We start from the raw sequence: 16,412 nt of genomic DNA on the forward strand, positions 1-16,412 counted from the left end.
TTTAAAAATGTTCACAAAAGTCATGATATCGTCACCAGCTTCTCCAAATTGTTCCCCAAACGTCTGAATGTGAAGTAAGCAAATAAAACAGCTATCTCGTGAAATTTGTTGGCATTTAAAAAAATATGAATAATAATTTAAAAAAGACGTTTAGTCTGATTTATTGTCAGATGGTGAGGAAAAAAACTGTGTATGTAAAAGGATATATCGATTATATTTGTTTGTCTAAAAGGCTATCCAATCTTTAAAAATATAAATAAAAAAAAAGATAAAAAAAAACATCCTCAATAGGATCAGCTAAAATAAAATGTAAAAAAACAAACAAACAAACAAAAAAACAGAATTTGTTGCTTCCCTGAAGAAGAGGGAAAAAAATATCGGTAATAATACAGCTAAATATTGTAAATATGTATATATATTTTGCAGTATCGCTACATGACCTTGCTACGTTTCCAAATCAGCCTCCACATCAAATGCGCAGAGGAAAGAGCCCAGTGGAAAATGTTCCTGTCTCCCTGCTCTAACGTGGATCCACAAAGTTGTAGGCCATGTTGTTGTGTCTCTCCCATTGTCCGCGTCCCCCTCCCCGATGCACGTCCCTCTGCTCCACGACCTCCCCCCCGCTTTACGCTCCAGACTCGTGATTGGCGGAGACGCCGGGGCTTTTGTCGTCACAGCCTCAGCGCCCATTCATCAGCGGACTTGGGCGTTGTACTCCGCATCTCATTTGCGGCGGGGCCAATTTCTCCCCATCTACAAACTCTGCTCGAGGAAAAAAAAAAAAAAGAAAAAAAAAAAACCCGGATTTCTTTTGCGCCTTCGTTACATTTTCTCCCCCAAGTGCTCATTACTCTCATTGCGGTCTCACTTTTTATTTTGGATTTCAGGCTTATTTCTCCGTTTGTTTCGCGCAAAGAAGGCAAAGCGGCGTGCCTTAAATTTTGTTTCGGGAGGAAGCTTGCGGTCTTTGTTCATTCATTTGATCGGTTGGGTTCCTTTGTTGGAACAAAAAGCATGGGAGCGCAAATCTCCAAAACCGCTGGAAAAGACGAAGCCGCGGTGGAAAAGCCCGCAGAAGGAGCAGCTGTTGCGTCGAAGGCGAACGGACAGGTAAATAAGCCTTCTTGAATTATTAAATTCTTAATTGCCCACACGGAATTTCGCCTCAATTTAGCAATGTGTTGCGTCAATGGCGTGCTCCATGTTCCCCCGTAGCGCATCCCCACGCTCACCGGCATTCAGGGAAAGTGGCCACATGCGCTTATATTCTCCATGCTGCTGTTTGGTTATTTTACAAAACCGTTCCAGAACCGGAATTTAATCGGGATGCTTTTTAATTGGTTCTAAAAGTCATCGTCCTGTGCAGCTTTGAAGGCGTTTTGATTTATTCTTCTTTTTTTTTTTTTTTCGTTAAATGTGCAGAAGTCAGGTTTGTTAGAGTTGGAGGTTTTGCATAGTTTGAGAGGATAATTTAAAGTCTGGCTTTTCTGTTTTTGTGGGACTGTGTCCAGCAAGGGTTTGTGGTCGCCCCTCACCGTGGCAAGGCCATTTTAAAAAACGGTACCACGCCTTTGTTGCCAGGTTCAAGAAAAGAAACGTGTTTTTGCATAAATGAACGTCTTAGACTTAATAAATTCTAATAGCATTAAGGTTGAAATGTATGAAGCGCTCAAAGACTTGGTTAATGCATATCGATTTAGCTGGTTTATGGTAGAAATTTTTTATTTATTTTTTTAAATCTCAAATTCCTATGTTGTTTCTACAGACTGAACGCCCTCTAGTGGGGTCCCGGCTTTATTGCAGTTTAAAAACCCGAGCCTACTGCTAAAAGCCAGACATGTGTCGTCATTCTCCTAGTAACAGATGTCTATGCAATTTTCTTTTTCTTTTGATGGGCTGTGTGGGTAGTTTCTTTTGAATACTTTCAGTTTTGGAATTTGGTTTAAATCCAACGGTGTTCAAGATTTTTACAAAGAGGTTTTCTGGTATCTTCTTCACTAACATACAGTCTAACATGCTCTTAAATAACGCAGTGATTTGGACCTTTTTGACTTCTTTCTAGGAGAACGGCCACGCCAAGACTAACGGAGATGCCTCTCCTGCTGCAGAGGATGCCAACAAAGCCGACGTGCAGGCCAATGGAAGCACTCCCACCGAAGAGGTGCCAAAAGAAGAAGGTGAGAAAGTAGAGGACGCCGAGGCCCAAGGAGACAAGGAGGCATCCACCACAAACGGGGAGACTTCTGCCAAGCCAGAGGAAGGTACCCCGTCCACCAGCGAGGACGGCAAGCAGAAGAAAAAGCGGTTCTCCTTCAAGAAGCCCTCCTTCAAGCTCAGTGGCTTCTCCTTCAAAAAGACCAAGAAGGAGTCCGAAGAGGCAACCGAGGAGGGGGCGTCCGCTGGGGCAGAACCAGCCGAAGGCGAGAAGTCCACCGAAGCCCCCGCAGAGGAGACCGAGCCGGCTGAGGCGAGCGGAGGGGAAGTCAAGGAGACTGCAGCCGAAGAGGTGAAGGCGGAGGAGCCCAAGGCAGAGCAAGCAGCCGAAGGAGAAGAGAAGCCGGCCAAAGTTTCTCCAACTGAGCCAGAGACGGCAGCCAGTCCGGAGGCTGCCGCTGCCGCCGAGTAAACCCCACCCCCAACCCCCAGTTGAACAACGCACCGGAATGAAGGAGACGATGTAGCCTGTCTGAAGGAACACGAGGACTTGTCTAAAACCAGGGAATTTGTTTTTCTTTTCGTTAATTTTCTCTTTTTTTAATTTTTTTTTTGTATATGTTTACTTACTCTGCAACCATCTCATCCATAATGACTGCAAAGTCCCGAGCAGTGATGGACAGGAGGTGGAGCAGAGAGTGATGCTCCTCGCTGCTTCTTGGTGCTTGCATTTGTAACATGGGTGAGTGTGATAGTGCAAAATGTGAGTGGATTTTTTTTAAGTTTTTTTTTTTTTTTTTTAAGGTAATACCATCACAACATTACTGAATCTTTTTTTTTTTTCTCCATATATTTAATCAAAGTATTTGGTGCTGGGCAATTGGATGTAGCAGCTCAAGCTGTCTCTGCAAGATCTGACACGTTGTGATATTTAAAGGGGATGTCCTTAAGCGAGTCTTAAGTTGTCATTGCAGTGTACAGTTGTTTACAACTCTCTAAGCTCAACGCTCCTGTGAACACGAACCATTCCTGAAATAGATTTAGCCGTCAAAACGATGATTGGTGCTCACCACCTTCCATTAGATTCCACTGTTTCAAAATTCTGTAGTAATGCACGTTGTATAGACTTTGATATTACTGGTTTTATGGCTGAGATGTACCTAATGACTGAAGTTTTTAACTGATTACCCATTGTAAATGAAGTTTTTCTTTTTCTTTTTTTTTTTCACCATTTGTAAGATTGAATAAAATTGGGAGATGTTTTAAGCAGACTTTTGCATTAAGCTGTGATGACTACAACACCACTCTGAATCCACAAGTCAAAAGCACACAAAGTCAGGATTTTAGACGCTGTCCTCTACCGGCTTCTCTTTCTGTATATAACGAGGCTCACATTTTTTCAGTATGGAATGTAACATTGCCTGCAAAAACTGGTAACAAGGTGTTGAGTTTGTTTCCTGTGAATTCTGAAGAATAAAGCGATGAAGTGTGAATTGGCACTGTGAGCTTTTCTTTTTCACATAATGCACTACAGAGAAAGTAGGGATATGGGGTGGGGGGACCCTGAGCGACAACCGGAATGGACATTACTCAACAGCTCCCTCTTGTGGACGTCTTAAGAGTTGTAGGGAGATTTTTTGAACATTTAAACTGAGCTTCAAATCTAATGTAGTTAAGCAAGCAAACACAATTATTGACTTTTCTAAGCTAGTCAATGTGGTCGCTACACAAGTACATTTAGTTTTAATTGGAATTTTTAATTTTTTTTTATTAAGTAACCTGCTGGTTACTTATTAGTGACTTAAACTGTGAAAGTGAAATGTGATTTTACAGAGCTAACACTTAAATTCGCAGTAATTAAAATCTAAATTGAATAAAATTCTAACAAGTTAGAATTTGTAACATTTTTGAAAGTATATATTCTCTATGAAATTGGACAAATTTTTTGGCACTAGGTACCATTTTATTGAACAGGAAATGAGATGGAGAAGACAAGCATCAATTAGCCTATGACTGGGAATCAAACCCAGGACTACTGTCTCTGCTCAAGTTCCAAAAATGATGGAAGAGCTGTGCAGTATCTGCAAATGTAGAAGAATCTGGCTGAGGAAAAACTGGTGTCAGTCACACGGATTAAGTAGGTAGAAGCTCATATAATGAACAAAGACAAAAACCACAAAACTTCACAAAATCTACTAATTTATGGTCTATTCCAGCCTGGCCATTGGCTTCCTGGGCAATTCTGCTTGAAAACAATTCTCGGTTTCAGCACAGTGGGCTTTCTCACCTTGACTCGGATTGTCGCCGGTTGATTTTTGACCAGACCAATCGGCAAACAGAGAAGTTGAGAACAATGACTTCCATTTTCTGCGCTGTTTTAGAACGGTAGTGACTGTAGTTTTCACATCGGCCTCGCGTCCAAATATTGAATTAGCATTAACAGCCTCCTCGTTCTGACCGGTTCTTCCAGTAAGCTTGTTATTGTCAAACTGGTGCATTACATCCATCACAGGCGAACATTAGTGTTTGGATAAAATTTAAAACCTCAACACAGGTCATGCCTCCAGAAAGCAATTGTTTTTGAGAGTCCAGATCCTCTCGATGAAGCATTGTGTAGTACAACGGGCTGGTTTTTACCAGGCTAGGTCTTAAGCTAATTCTGAGCCCTAATATTTCCCTTAATCTGTGTGGGAATAGGAACAGGAAGGAGGAGTTCAAGGTCTTGTAACTACCTGGATTCACCAGCTTTTGGCTCCAGAACCACCAGGGATTGCTGTTGTTGCTTTCAGGGAACCAACTTTGGACATCTGAATCCCTGTGGTGTCAAAGTCGGCTTTGGTCCCAACAGCGGTCTTGCCTGTCACAGGTCACACCTAAAAACAGGCTTTCAGAATTGTGTGACACTGAAAGAACGTCACTAAGTGACCTTTAGCACACACATAAAAAAGACAAAACAAAACAAATAAAAATTGTCACGAACATTGAACACGATTAGATTCCATCCTATTCCACTCCGTTTTTTTTTATTTATTTACAAAGAATATTCAAAAACATCCAAACCACACGTTTACCCAAAGTGCCAAACAGTAGGGACAGATAAAACCAAGATAATAATAATAATAAAAAATAAAACAATTAAAAACAGAGTAAGATGTACTAAAACAAAACAAAAATTAAACTACAGAATTATAAAACAAAAAACAAGTAACCAACTTACGTGTCAAAAGCCACTGAAGGGCTGCAGCCGTGGTGCTCTCTCTCATAACCAACTTTCCTTTCTGACCTGCTCAATAAAGATCAATAGACCTGAAGAAAACCTTAAAAAAATAACAACAAAAAACACTGAAAACCAGCACTAGATAGACCTAGATAAAACCAGATAAGAAGCTTGCCTAATATTCAAATTGTTTCACAATCTTAGAGTCACAACAGAAAAGGCCCGATCTCCTCCGACCTTCAGTCCAGTTTGTGGCACAAAAACAGTCACAGTTATAAAGCGCACTCACGATTCGTCAACGTTAAATCTCTTTTTTTTAAAGCTATCCTAACAAAGCAGGAAGTAAAGAACTTTCTTCCAAAGAACCAAAGATAAGATGGGCTTTTTAATCGATTGCCTCAGAGTTAAGAAGCTGCTTGTTTCGTTTTAGCACTGTGCTCAGGCAAAGCTAGATACTTTAAGTGAAAAGCACATTAAAGGATAATTTAAATTAATAATTTAAGTTGAGGAAACAGTGTTAGCAGTTGAATTTGAGGCGTTTTTAAGCACTATAATTCAAATGTCAATCTCTTAGAAATCCTATTGTGTGGTGTATGGGTTCTACCGGCTAATAAACTATTATGCTTGATTACAGTTTAAATTATTTTTAAATGGCTTCTGTTTAATGGCCGTATGGCTTCTGTTTAATGACCTTCAAAATTAGGGCTTAGTGTGTATGGAAGGCATTTGAAGTTGGCTAGAAACTATATTCACAGCAAGCAACTGCTCTGTATTGACACATTGGTATTCTTCCTACCAAACCTCAAACCCTGTAAAAACACCCGACTTATTTTAAAAGTTTAGAAGATTGCCACAGAGTTCTCCAGGGTGGTTTTCACAGTCCACAACTGCGTCCATGTACACTGCGAACCATCTATTTGCTTTGCACCCAGCTCTATTCTGTGCGTTGCAGCTCTGGCCACCACAAGAAGGGCGTGCTTTACACATAATATTTCTATTTCTGCTTCCTGGTTTTCTCGTTCAGCTCGGTTAAGTTGGTGAGGTATTTGTTGCTCGGTTTAGTCCCCTAGCGTGCCTCACCGCTGAAATATCTCATCACGCCCATACATCATCCTCCGTCCTGGAAGCTGCTATTTCTCTTCTTTTATTCTAAAAAAAAACAAAAAAACCCCCACATGAATATTTTTGAGATGTCAGGTGAAAGCAGACGTCCTTTTGGTTAATTGGGTCAGCACAGGAAGTGGTGCATCTATGTTTCTGTCTGTCCATCTTTATCCTCAAAGCCAATGGTGTCTTTGAGCGTCACAGCCGGTGGATGGCAACCCTCAGCAGTCTCTTTAAAGCAGCTCTTCCACTCCGCTCTCTCTGCCCTGGGCCTCTCACCTAACCACTGTCTCGCCCGCTCACCAAAGAAAGATCAAACAGCTGCTGCCTTACCAAACAACCTTCCCTGCTCCCTTATTCCACACCCAAACTATTTTTAGGGCAACACTCACTGTGACTTCCATGGTAAAGCTGCTTTTTTTGAAGCTTTAAGCGACAGAGTCGAAAACCTTGAGATAAGGTTTAAAGCCAGTCTGCACATTATTAGGATTCAGATTTTATTTTCGCTTATTGCATCGTTCGCTTCTAAAATGTCAAAAAAAAGAACTTTTTTTGAACGCTGGAGTCTTAAAATTACTCTACCTGTCCATACAAACATATTTAACATAGATAACACTTTGTAAATTGACATTTTTAATGATTATAGCCTGATACAAATGTGAAGCAAAGCCAGACACAAGTCGCAGCTTCCTCTAACAAATAATAACAAACTCCCTGTGGAAAAAGGCCTGCAATATTTATCCATTTGTTGCCTACAAGCACCTATTTTAAAATCTTCCTAAAGCTTGACCATTAAGTCTTTCAGGACTTTCTCTGAAACAATGTGGACTTTGAGATGCGCTTGGGATCGTTGTTCTCCTTGAGGGTCCAACAAATCCCAAGCTTCAGCTTTCTTACCGGCAGCAGGACATTTTCTCCCAGGATTTCCAGGATGCTTAAGTGAATCATCCTGGATTCATGTAAGGCCTCCACTCACTGCAGGCCTCCAGAGTTAGAGTTAGGAAGCAAAACAACCCAAAAGCATCACTAAGCCACTGCTGCGCTTTACTGTAGGTATGGTGTTCTTTTCCACAAGCCCAAAAAGTCCCAGTCTGATTTATTCTCTCACAGAACAAAATCACCAAACAACTTTGGCTTATTAATACGTTCCAGCTGTGAGAAAATTAGATCTAACTTTTTTCCTCTCTTTGGTTCAACAGTTGTGTACGTCTTGGCGTGGATAAAAATACAAATAACATTAGTTTTTTTGTGTGTGTTGTTTTAATATGTGTTTTTGGTGCATGAACAGTTTTGAATTTTGCCTAAAAAGCCTAACTTGGTGAGCGTTTTCCAAAATATTTCAGATGGAGCTAGTAGTTTGAGGAAGCCAATCAAACAGAGTTTATGTTCTCCTAATTCTTACATGCTTAAGCCATATCACAATAAATATAAACAAAGCATACATCTGTTAATAGTCAAGTTGTTTGGGCACCGTTGTATGTGCATTGATCATGTGTCTTAAAAAACAGATTTGATGAGACATGCACATGCCTTTCACTGCAGTGCTATTTATTAAATCACTTAAAGGAATGCAGAGGAACTCCACTGCATACAGGGTGAGGCTGCATATTTATGCTGCACACTTGTGATCTTTGATCCTTCACACAGCTCTAAATCAAGAACCGTCACGCATCGGCAACAGAAATGAACACGAAGGCCAGGGATAACTTGGGAAATCTTTAACAAGCAGTAAAATTGACAGTTATATGCCCCCATAATTCCCTTTAAAGCTTTTTTATGTGTACTTAGAGTATTATATTGTAAATATGACCTTCTCTTTTTAGGAGGTTGTCAAGCACAGCAGCTGTCCTGGGTCATTTACCCACTGCATACCTTGCAAAAGTTTTCACACACTTGAAACCGATATTTTTTTTTAACATCAAAACCAAATCCTTCAATGTATTTCACTGTGATTAAAGTGGTAAAGAAATACCTGATTCCACAAAAGTGTAAAGTGGAAGAAAGCTGTTACATAGTAAATGTACGAATGTAAATGTTAAAAGTATGATGTGTATTTGTTTTTAGCCCCCTTGACTCCTAATCCTACACCTAAATTAGATCCAATGCAAAGAACCTGTCGTCACTGTGACTCTTGCTTGGTGTCATTAAAAGATTGAAGTTTGATTAAACAAAACATGTTGCAAAGTGAATAACCCTTTAAAGGGGCCTCAGTGGTGTGTGTGAAGGAACAGTGCACAACAATCACAGCTCGGTATCTCATCCTCATGCCTGTTTCCAGGTTGTTCACACGTGGTGGTCTCTGATGTTTTAGATGAGGTTTGGTCCCTCAGCGTGAAGGAAAGGCTTTGCCTGTGGTTGTGGGATCTTATCTTGAGATCTCACTGAATTGATTCTAGTTTTTCCACTTAGGGAGATGCACATCATGATTACACTTTTCTGCATATTTACCATATTAATAGTGTTTTACTGAAGGATTTAGTAGACATAAATAATGTTTATTAAGCAAAAATGCTGCCTTAAAAATGAGTCTGAGGCAAAAGTTTCAGTAAGACGTTATTTATTTTTGGTCTCGTTTTACATGACACAATGCATGTCAAGGGTTATAACAATGTTGCTGCTGAAACAGTTTGTGTTTAGAAACAAAAGTCAATTTGATCACCATATTTCACAATATATTCAAGTCACATTTAGTCACAAACATGTTGCACAGAGAAGAATTAATGTACTTTGATAAGATTGTTGTTCCCTTTCATGCCCAAAGAAAAAAAAAAGATTGTACAAAAACAAAGAAGACAGACATTAAGTTCAAAGACATCAGTTTAAGACAGTATAAAAGGAGCAGTGTGTGGAAAAAAATAGTAAAATTTTTAGACACAACACAGTTATAACACCTCGATTTCACATGCTGTTTACATTACAAACATCACTGGAACATTGTGTATTGCTTTCTCCCTCCTTAAATCAACTGTTTTCATAAATTAGTTTTCCTTCTTTTTAGCACCCATTTCTTGTAGTTTTCAAGTTAAGATGCTACTATTCCTCAGGAAGGTTGCACTGCCTGTCTGTTGGGTTGCGGTAAATGAACAGGGAGTTTTACTTTGAGAAATAGATTGCAAAATTAGTTGGTTGGCTTTTTGGAAACTTCTGCGCCAACGTATCACGTAGAGGCAATGAGGAATCCAGAGAAAGAGCAGTGGACATTCTCTGCAGCAAAGACACCGTTGGCCTCTTCGTCAGGGATCTGGACGTAGACTGTGTCCTGCTCATCGAGCAAGAGGACAGCGCTACCGGACATCTGGTCCAGGAAACCCTTGTTGTACTCATCATAAGTGAACATAATTGGCTGGCCGTTCTTGTACAGGGCCACCAGGGCATGAGCTCCATTGACATGGATGCTGTAGGAGAAGTAGTAAACTCCAGGAACCTGGCAGGTGAAGATGCCTGACTCAGGGTCATAGTGATTCTCAGCATTGTAAACAATCTGGTCAAACTTGATGGGAGTGCCAGCAGCAGGGTAGGGAGTGGCCAGAACTGCAGTGAATGCAGACATGGGGGACTTGACCATAACCTCACTCAGTCCCATGCCCTTCTCGAAGACAACCTCACCAGGAGGTCCAGGGGGGCCAGGAGGGCCAGCGGGGCCGGGCTCTCCATCAGCTCCGGGCTCACCGGGTTGACCTGGGGCACCCTGAGGTCCAGAAACACCCTTTGCAGCCAAACCAGCAGGACCAGGAGGTCCGGGGAGACCTGGGTGTCCCTTAGAGCCGGTAGCACCAGCGGGTCCTTGTGGTCCAGCAGGTCCTCTGGGACCTGGAGATCCATCAGATCCAGAGGCACCTGGCTCACCAGGGCGGCCAGTGTGTCCTTTGGGTCCAGCAGGCCCTGGGATACCTGGAGCACCTGGGGTACCTGGGGCACCAACATTACCTTTGTCCCCTGCAGGTCCAGTGGCCCCTCTGGGTCCAGGAGGACCAGCGGCCCCTGGATAACCCTGCTTGCCTTGGAAACCCTGTGCTCCCTGATCTCCCTTGTGTCCCTTAGGTCCCTGAGGTCCAGATGGACCTGTGTCACCTTTAAGACCAGTGGGGCCAGTGGCTCCTGGGAAACCTCTTTCACCTTGAGGTCCAGCTGGACCCATTGGGCCAGTGGCACCAGTAGCCCCAGTATAACCTGTTGGGCCCTGCTCTCCCTTTGCACCTGTGGCACCTGGGCTACCTGGGGCTCCTCTCTCTCCCTTCTCACCATTTGCACCTGGTTTTCCGTATCCTGGAACTCCAGGGGCACCAGGAGCTCCAGCAGGTCCCTGATGACCCTTAGGCCCAACAGTGCCAGGCAAACCGGGGGCACCATTCTCACCTGATTTACCTGGAAGACCTACACCTGGGGCACCAGTGTGTCCCTTGGGTCCCTGTGGTCCCATGGGGCCGGGGGCACCATCTCTACCTGGGCTACCTGACTTTCCTGGCTCACCATTGGCACCTGGTTTGCCTGGCCTTCCGATTCCGGGTGCACCGGTTGCTCCAGTCGGACCCATAGGTCCCTGAGGTCCTGTTTCACCTTGAGGTCCAGGAACTCCAAACCCTCTATCACCCTTAGGCCCAGGAAGTCCAGGAATACCTGGATGTCCTTTCAAGCCAGGCTCTCCTCTTGGTCCCATTGCTCCAGGAAGGCCAGAAGGTCCCGGTTTGCCAGTGGCAGACAGACCAGCAGGTCCTGGGCTTCCAGGAGAGCCAGGAACTCCCCTTGGTCCCTGAGGGCCAGTGGCTCCGGTGTCTCCCCTCTCACCAGGTGCTCCAGGGATGCCAGGTTTGCCAGGTCCACCTGGAGTTCCAGGTTTGCCAGCGATGGAGCGGCCAGGCTGTCCGGGAGGTCCAGGGGGCCCTTGAGGTCCAGAATAACCTACGCCATCCTGACCTGGGGGGCCAGGTGGGCCTTGAGGTCCCTCGGGGCCAGGCTCACCTGGAGGACCAGGCTCACCTGCCACTGATACCACTGTGAGATAGAAAGAGGGATCATCATGAGTACCAAAACCAAAACAGTCAAAAACCATTGAATTGGGTTGTGTTGAGCCACCATCATGCATGTTCAAACAAACAAACAAAAAAATAAAAATAAAATGTTTGGTTCATGTTCTCAACTGGTCCCATTCAGTGACATGATTTTAATATATTACATTTGTGTTGGAATGTAACTGATTCAAATTCATTTTAAAATGGAGCTATTAGAAGAGTTCTCGATCCAACTTTCACAAAATAAAGTGCAAATAAATCCATCTAAAAGACATAATGGGCCTTATATCTGATTGAGTCTAAATGAGATCCACTCTTTCTATTCTTTCTCATTGCGGTCACGTGTTTGAGTGAAAACATCCCTCTCTTTCTCCTCAGCTCTCTCTCTCTTTCTTGCTCTCCCTACGATACTCTCTGGCTAATTCTGGCCCAGTTTGGATAAAGCAAAACCAGATGTGTTGAGTTTTGTGTTAAGCAGGCACACCCAGGCACAAACCATACCACTGGCTTACTGGGCTCTAATTGCCTGTGTCGAAACCAAAAATAATCTACAAACAGCTCATTTCTGGACATAAAAACAGGGGTGTTTACTCGCAGAAATGCAACATGGAATATTTGCAGTGCCTTTTTGGAAAGACCTAAAAATATATATATACATATACATATATATATATATATAAACATTTATATTTTAAGATGATGGAGTTGTTTTGTGTTGGTTTTTCTGATGAGTCTGGAAAACTCATCAGATCCTATTCTCGGCTTGCAACCATATATACGAAGCTAGATTCTACCCTTCATGTAAAGCAATCTCGCAAAAACAAAACAAAACAAAAAAAAAAAACATAAAAATGTGCACATATATATATATTAAATGTTACAAGTGCAGTTTTATAACTTTGCATTTTGTCAAAACATTTTGTGTTTAAATGCTAAGGGGAACTTCTATACATCGATCTCTAAAAAACATAACCAAAACAAAAAAAAAAAAGTGAAAAAGCATCAGACTCTGCAGCCTCCAGAAGCAGAAAACAGTCTGACTCTGCACCGACTGAGCAGGTTTGTCATTCTGCGTCTAAACAGAGACGATGAGTGGAGAGAGGCAGGTCCACTGCTGCAGCCAATCAGAGCGCGGCACTGCCGCTCAGCAGAGTGGAGTTCAGTTTTTAAAAATCCTACACAGCTGTGATCAGCATCTGCCTCCCTGTGTGCATCAGTCATATGAAACCGGCTAATTTCTTCAAGATTCAAGATGTCACAAACTCCGGCTCAGGTAAAAATGACTTCTATATTGAGGAAATGCTGATTATCTTGCTTAGTTTTTCCATTTGAAAATAAAACAAAAAACAAAAACCTGAAAAGCCCACAGCTCGTGTACAAGGTTGCATTTTGCTCACCGTGGCTCTTAACATTCATGGGCACCACTTTCTTCACCACGTAGCCCTTTCCAGTGGCTGCTGCAGAGGCCACAATGAGGAGGAGGATGCTTGCCACTCGTAGGTCCATCTTGCAAGCTCAAACCTGCAGGGAAAAAGAAGAAGATTGTCAGTGCAACTGTCCCACAGGTAAATCTTTCTAGCATCACTTGCTATCATGTCCTACAGAGATTTGTTCTAACACTGAGGCTGCAAATCGGCATCTGAACCTCAGCGGGATGCACACAAGAAGTCTGTTAGCAGGATCTTCTGAATATTGCCTGTGAAGCATCCTGAAGTTCTACTTGTTTCTCCATTGAGCCGAGGCCTGGAGAAAGCCTGGATCTCTGCTATTGCTTCCCCACAGAAAGAAACACTCAGAGTGGAAGAGGAAGGTCGAACATACCGGCATCCAAAGGAGAAGAAACCCAAATCTCTTCTACACCAGAGAGCTCCTGGTGCCGCTGTATATCCTTAGGGTAGGAGCACAACTGAGGATATGCTGCCCTCCAGTACAATGAAGTGGGTATTTATACCATATCTGCCCCTCACATCATTAAAAAAAACTCACCAAAAAAGCACCTCCCTCCTTAGAGCTAGGGTGTAATTAGCAGACAGATCTTCCCAAAGTGGGCATGTCACGTCAGAGTGCCTCCATGTCTTGAATATCCAGACACATGATTATCACATTTTCTTCTGTCTTCCCTCTTCTTGAAATAAAATCTTGATAAATAAAAATTGTATTGAGGAATTTGAGGAATAATTTGATGCCATTTAGTTCCATTATTGTTATTGACTGGCCTGATTGCTGGTGGGCTTCTGTAGACCTTTATCCCTTAGATTTATTACTTTTCTATTTTTTTTCTAATTCCTGTAAGGATTACTGATTAATTATTTATTACAGTGACTATTTATTATTTTTAAGAATTCTTTAGCTATTTAATTAGTTTTTCCAATATTTTTCCTATGATCGGTCCTTCCAGCAATTACATAAATGTTTTGTCTATTTTGTGTTTACTTTCCACATTCATACACTGACATATGAAATGACAGAGGCATATTTATGAGCAGTAAATATGCCTCTATTTACTGCTGGAAAGAAAGTTATTTTCTTTCTTTCCTCATTTTCTTCTCACTTGATTTGCATTTTATTTTCTAACCCCCAAAAGAGAAAAAAATATAACCACTTTATGCAATATTTAATTTGAAAAACTGGTTATCTATAATGTTTGTATTCGGGAAACAAAGTTTGTACATAACACTTTCTGAAAATGGGTCAGTTTCTACCAATATGAATCTTGCTGGGAGGATTTAGTAAAGACATTGCAAACTGCATAAATCGTGGGTTTGACAACTAAGATCAATTGAAATGTATATATGACTGAATTGAAATTATTTATTTCTTTTGATTAAAAAAAAAAATCACAACAACATTTGTTGTGAATTGGCGCTAACTAAAGTGAATTGAAGTCATGATTTGTTAGGGAGGAGACTTATCTGGACTTTTTTGAATGAGTTAAAACATTTAAAGAACAAACATAGGACAACATTGAAAGGGACAAACGTGTTATTTACGCTTTAATATCCACATTATTTGATCAGATTGGTGTAGTTACGATACAGCATGGGATGACGAACATTTTTAACATTTCTCCTTCGTTTTAGCATCTTTGGAAGTTAAAGAGCCTCTATCTTAACACCCGAGCACACGCAGTGCAACCACTCAGCCACCAGGGGGCACGTTTTCACTTGTGTACAGCAGATTTTTTGCAGCCATCCCCTTGTGGTCATGCATTATTTTTGGTCCTCTCAGTGCACATATATTACCCAGGGCCTGGGGTGCATTTGCTCCAGTAAATCTGGTTCCTGTCGTGATGTGATGTTGTATTTCCTCAGTCAGCCCCTCAGTTATCCTCCCTTGCCCTCCACCTTGCTTACTTTGAGATCTTCCGACTGTAATTTCACAGCTTCAGGCCCGGCCACATAGGAAATGCATACACCCAAATAATCACATGTTCTCTAACACACCAGCAGCCATAAACGATGTGTAGGGTAGTTCCCGTGCCCCGTTCCCAAATCTCCCTGACCATCGCGCCGCCGTTTATAGCACGTGTTCGTCTTTCGCTCCTCTAATGTGCGCACATCGTGCAGCCAACATGTGTATATTTGACAAAATGATGATGAGCTGTGTGATTGAGGCCTTCGCTGGGTTTCTATATGAGGCGTCTATAGCGCACGTGACTCTGACAGGCGTCTTTCACCACAAGTTTAATTAAAGATCCTTCCAACAGGGCTCGTTTGAATCCCCCCACCCCTCTCTCTCTTTTTTTTTGTGTAAATTAGACCCAAATTATCTGCAATTTTCCAAAGTGCTACCTTCTCTTGCTCTAAGCACTTAATCATGTTTGGCAAGTATTGTTTAAGTTCACTCATCCTGTCAAATAAAAATAATGTAATTGGTGATCTTCATTTGCAAATGGTCTAAGATGGGAGAGATGGCATGCAGGAAAAAAAGCAGACTGAGTTCAAAGGTACCAATGACAAAAATGCACATAAAACCAGATATTTGTATGCATTATGTAAAAAAGACACAAAACCCTTTTTATAATTTAGATAAAACTTCTGATTTAGGTCAGTTAGTATGTTTGCTAAGTGCCAGAATAATGAGAGAAATTTATTTTCTGAGGAATTTTTTAAAAATAATTTATTTAATCCAGAAGTTCGCATACACAATTTTACTATGCCATTTCAGAAAAAGCACACAAAAAATGATGTCATGGCTTTGTAAGCAATCATTACATCTCTACATCTGAAACATACTATTCCATTGCTTAATACAACTGAAAAATGAGCTCCCTTGTATCACTGAAGCTGCTGACAGAGTTTCAGTATTCACAATTCAAGGAGTCCTGCACCTACTTGAGCTAAGGAGCCACTCGGTGAAGTAGAAGTCATGCATAAATCCATTTCCTTTATCTGCTGTGCAGGGACACACATGGTGCCTGTCTCCAGGAGAGGTTGGGTACACCATGAACAAGCCGTCATTTCATGTGGGATAATTGCAAGACATCAGGCAGGAAATGAAAACTTGGGCAGGAGATAATATTTGGCTTAGACAAATGACCTTGACAATACCACCAAATTAGTGACAAAGTTGCTTTAGGGCATCAAATTCAGTGTTTAGGGGGTGACCATCCAAAGCCTTCATTTCAGTTCCCGAGAAAGTTTGTGGACAGACCTAAAATGGTATATGTAAGTAGGAGGCATACAAAGCCGACCCTGTTAGCCAAAACCGTTAAGCGACGTATTTAGAAGAGGTTCTGGAAGGACAGCCATGATGTTTGACCCAACTCTGGCAGTGTAGATGTAGTTCTTTGAAATACTAATAAAATGAACTCAAACTTTATAATCTGAAGAACATTGAAACTGAAAATCTAAAAACGATCTCCCTCATTATTCTGGAGCGAGCAGTTGACTTGATATTAGTCAGATGTAATGTCAAGCAGCATCTTT

At 41.8% G+C, this 16,412-nt stretch overlaps 2 protein-coding genes across 2 annotated transcripts; one reads left to right on the forward strand and one right to left on the reverse strand.

Annotated features, from left to right (window-relative positions):
- Positions 1-3,647, forward strand: LOC106906659 (uncharacterized). The gene is made up of 2 exons (XM_014972026.2): positions 1-1,110; positions 2,063-3,647. Exons 1-2 carry the CDS (start codon positions 436-438, stop codon positions 2,624-2,626), a joined length of 1,239 nt encoding a protein of 412 aa, XP_014827512.2. The 5' UTR covers positions 1-435; the 3' UTR covers positions 2,627-3,647.
- Positions 3,648-9,015: 5,368 nt separating this feature from the next.
- Positions 9,016-13,429, reverse strand: col10a1a (collagen, type X, alpha 1a). The gene is made up of 3 exons (XM_014972015.2): positions 13,306-13,429; positions 12,882-13,005; positions 9,016-11,467 (listed from the first exon to the last, which is right to left on the reverse strand). Exons 2-3 carry the CDS (start codon positions 12,988-12,990, stop codon positions 9,633-9,635), a joined length of 1,944 nt encoding a protein of 647 aa, XP_014827501.1. The 5' UTR covers positions 12,991-13,005; positions 13,306-13,429; the 3' UTR covers positions 9,016-9,632.
- Between the last annotated feature and the right edge of the window lie 2,983 nt (positions 13,430-16,412).

The sequence above is a fragment of the Poecilia mexicana genome, unplaced genomic scaffold (genome assembly GCF_051168715.1).
Source record: "Poecilia mexicana isolate PSO_F unplaced genomic scaffold, ASM5116871v1 scaffold_22, whole genome shotgun sequence".
Taxonomy (NCBI): domain Eukaryota; kingdom Metazoa; phylum Chordata; class Actinopteri; order Cyprinodontiformes; family Poeciliidae; genus Poecilia; species Poecilia mexicana.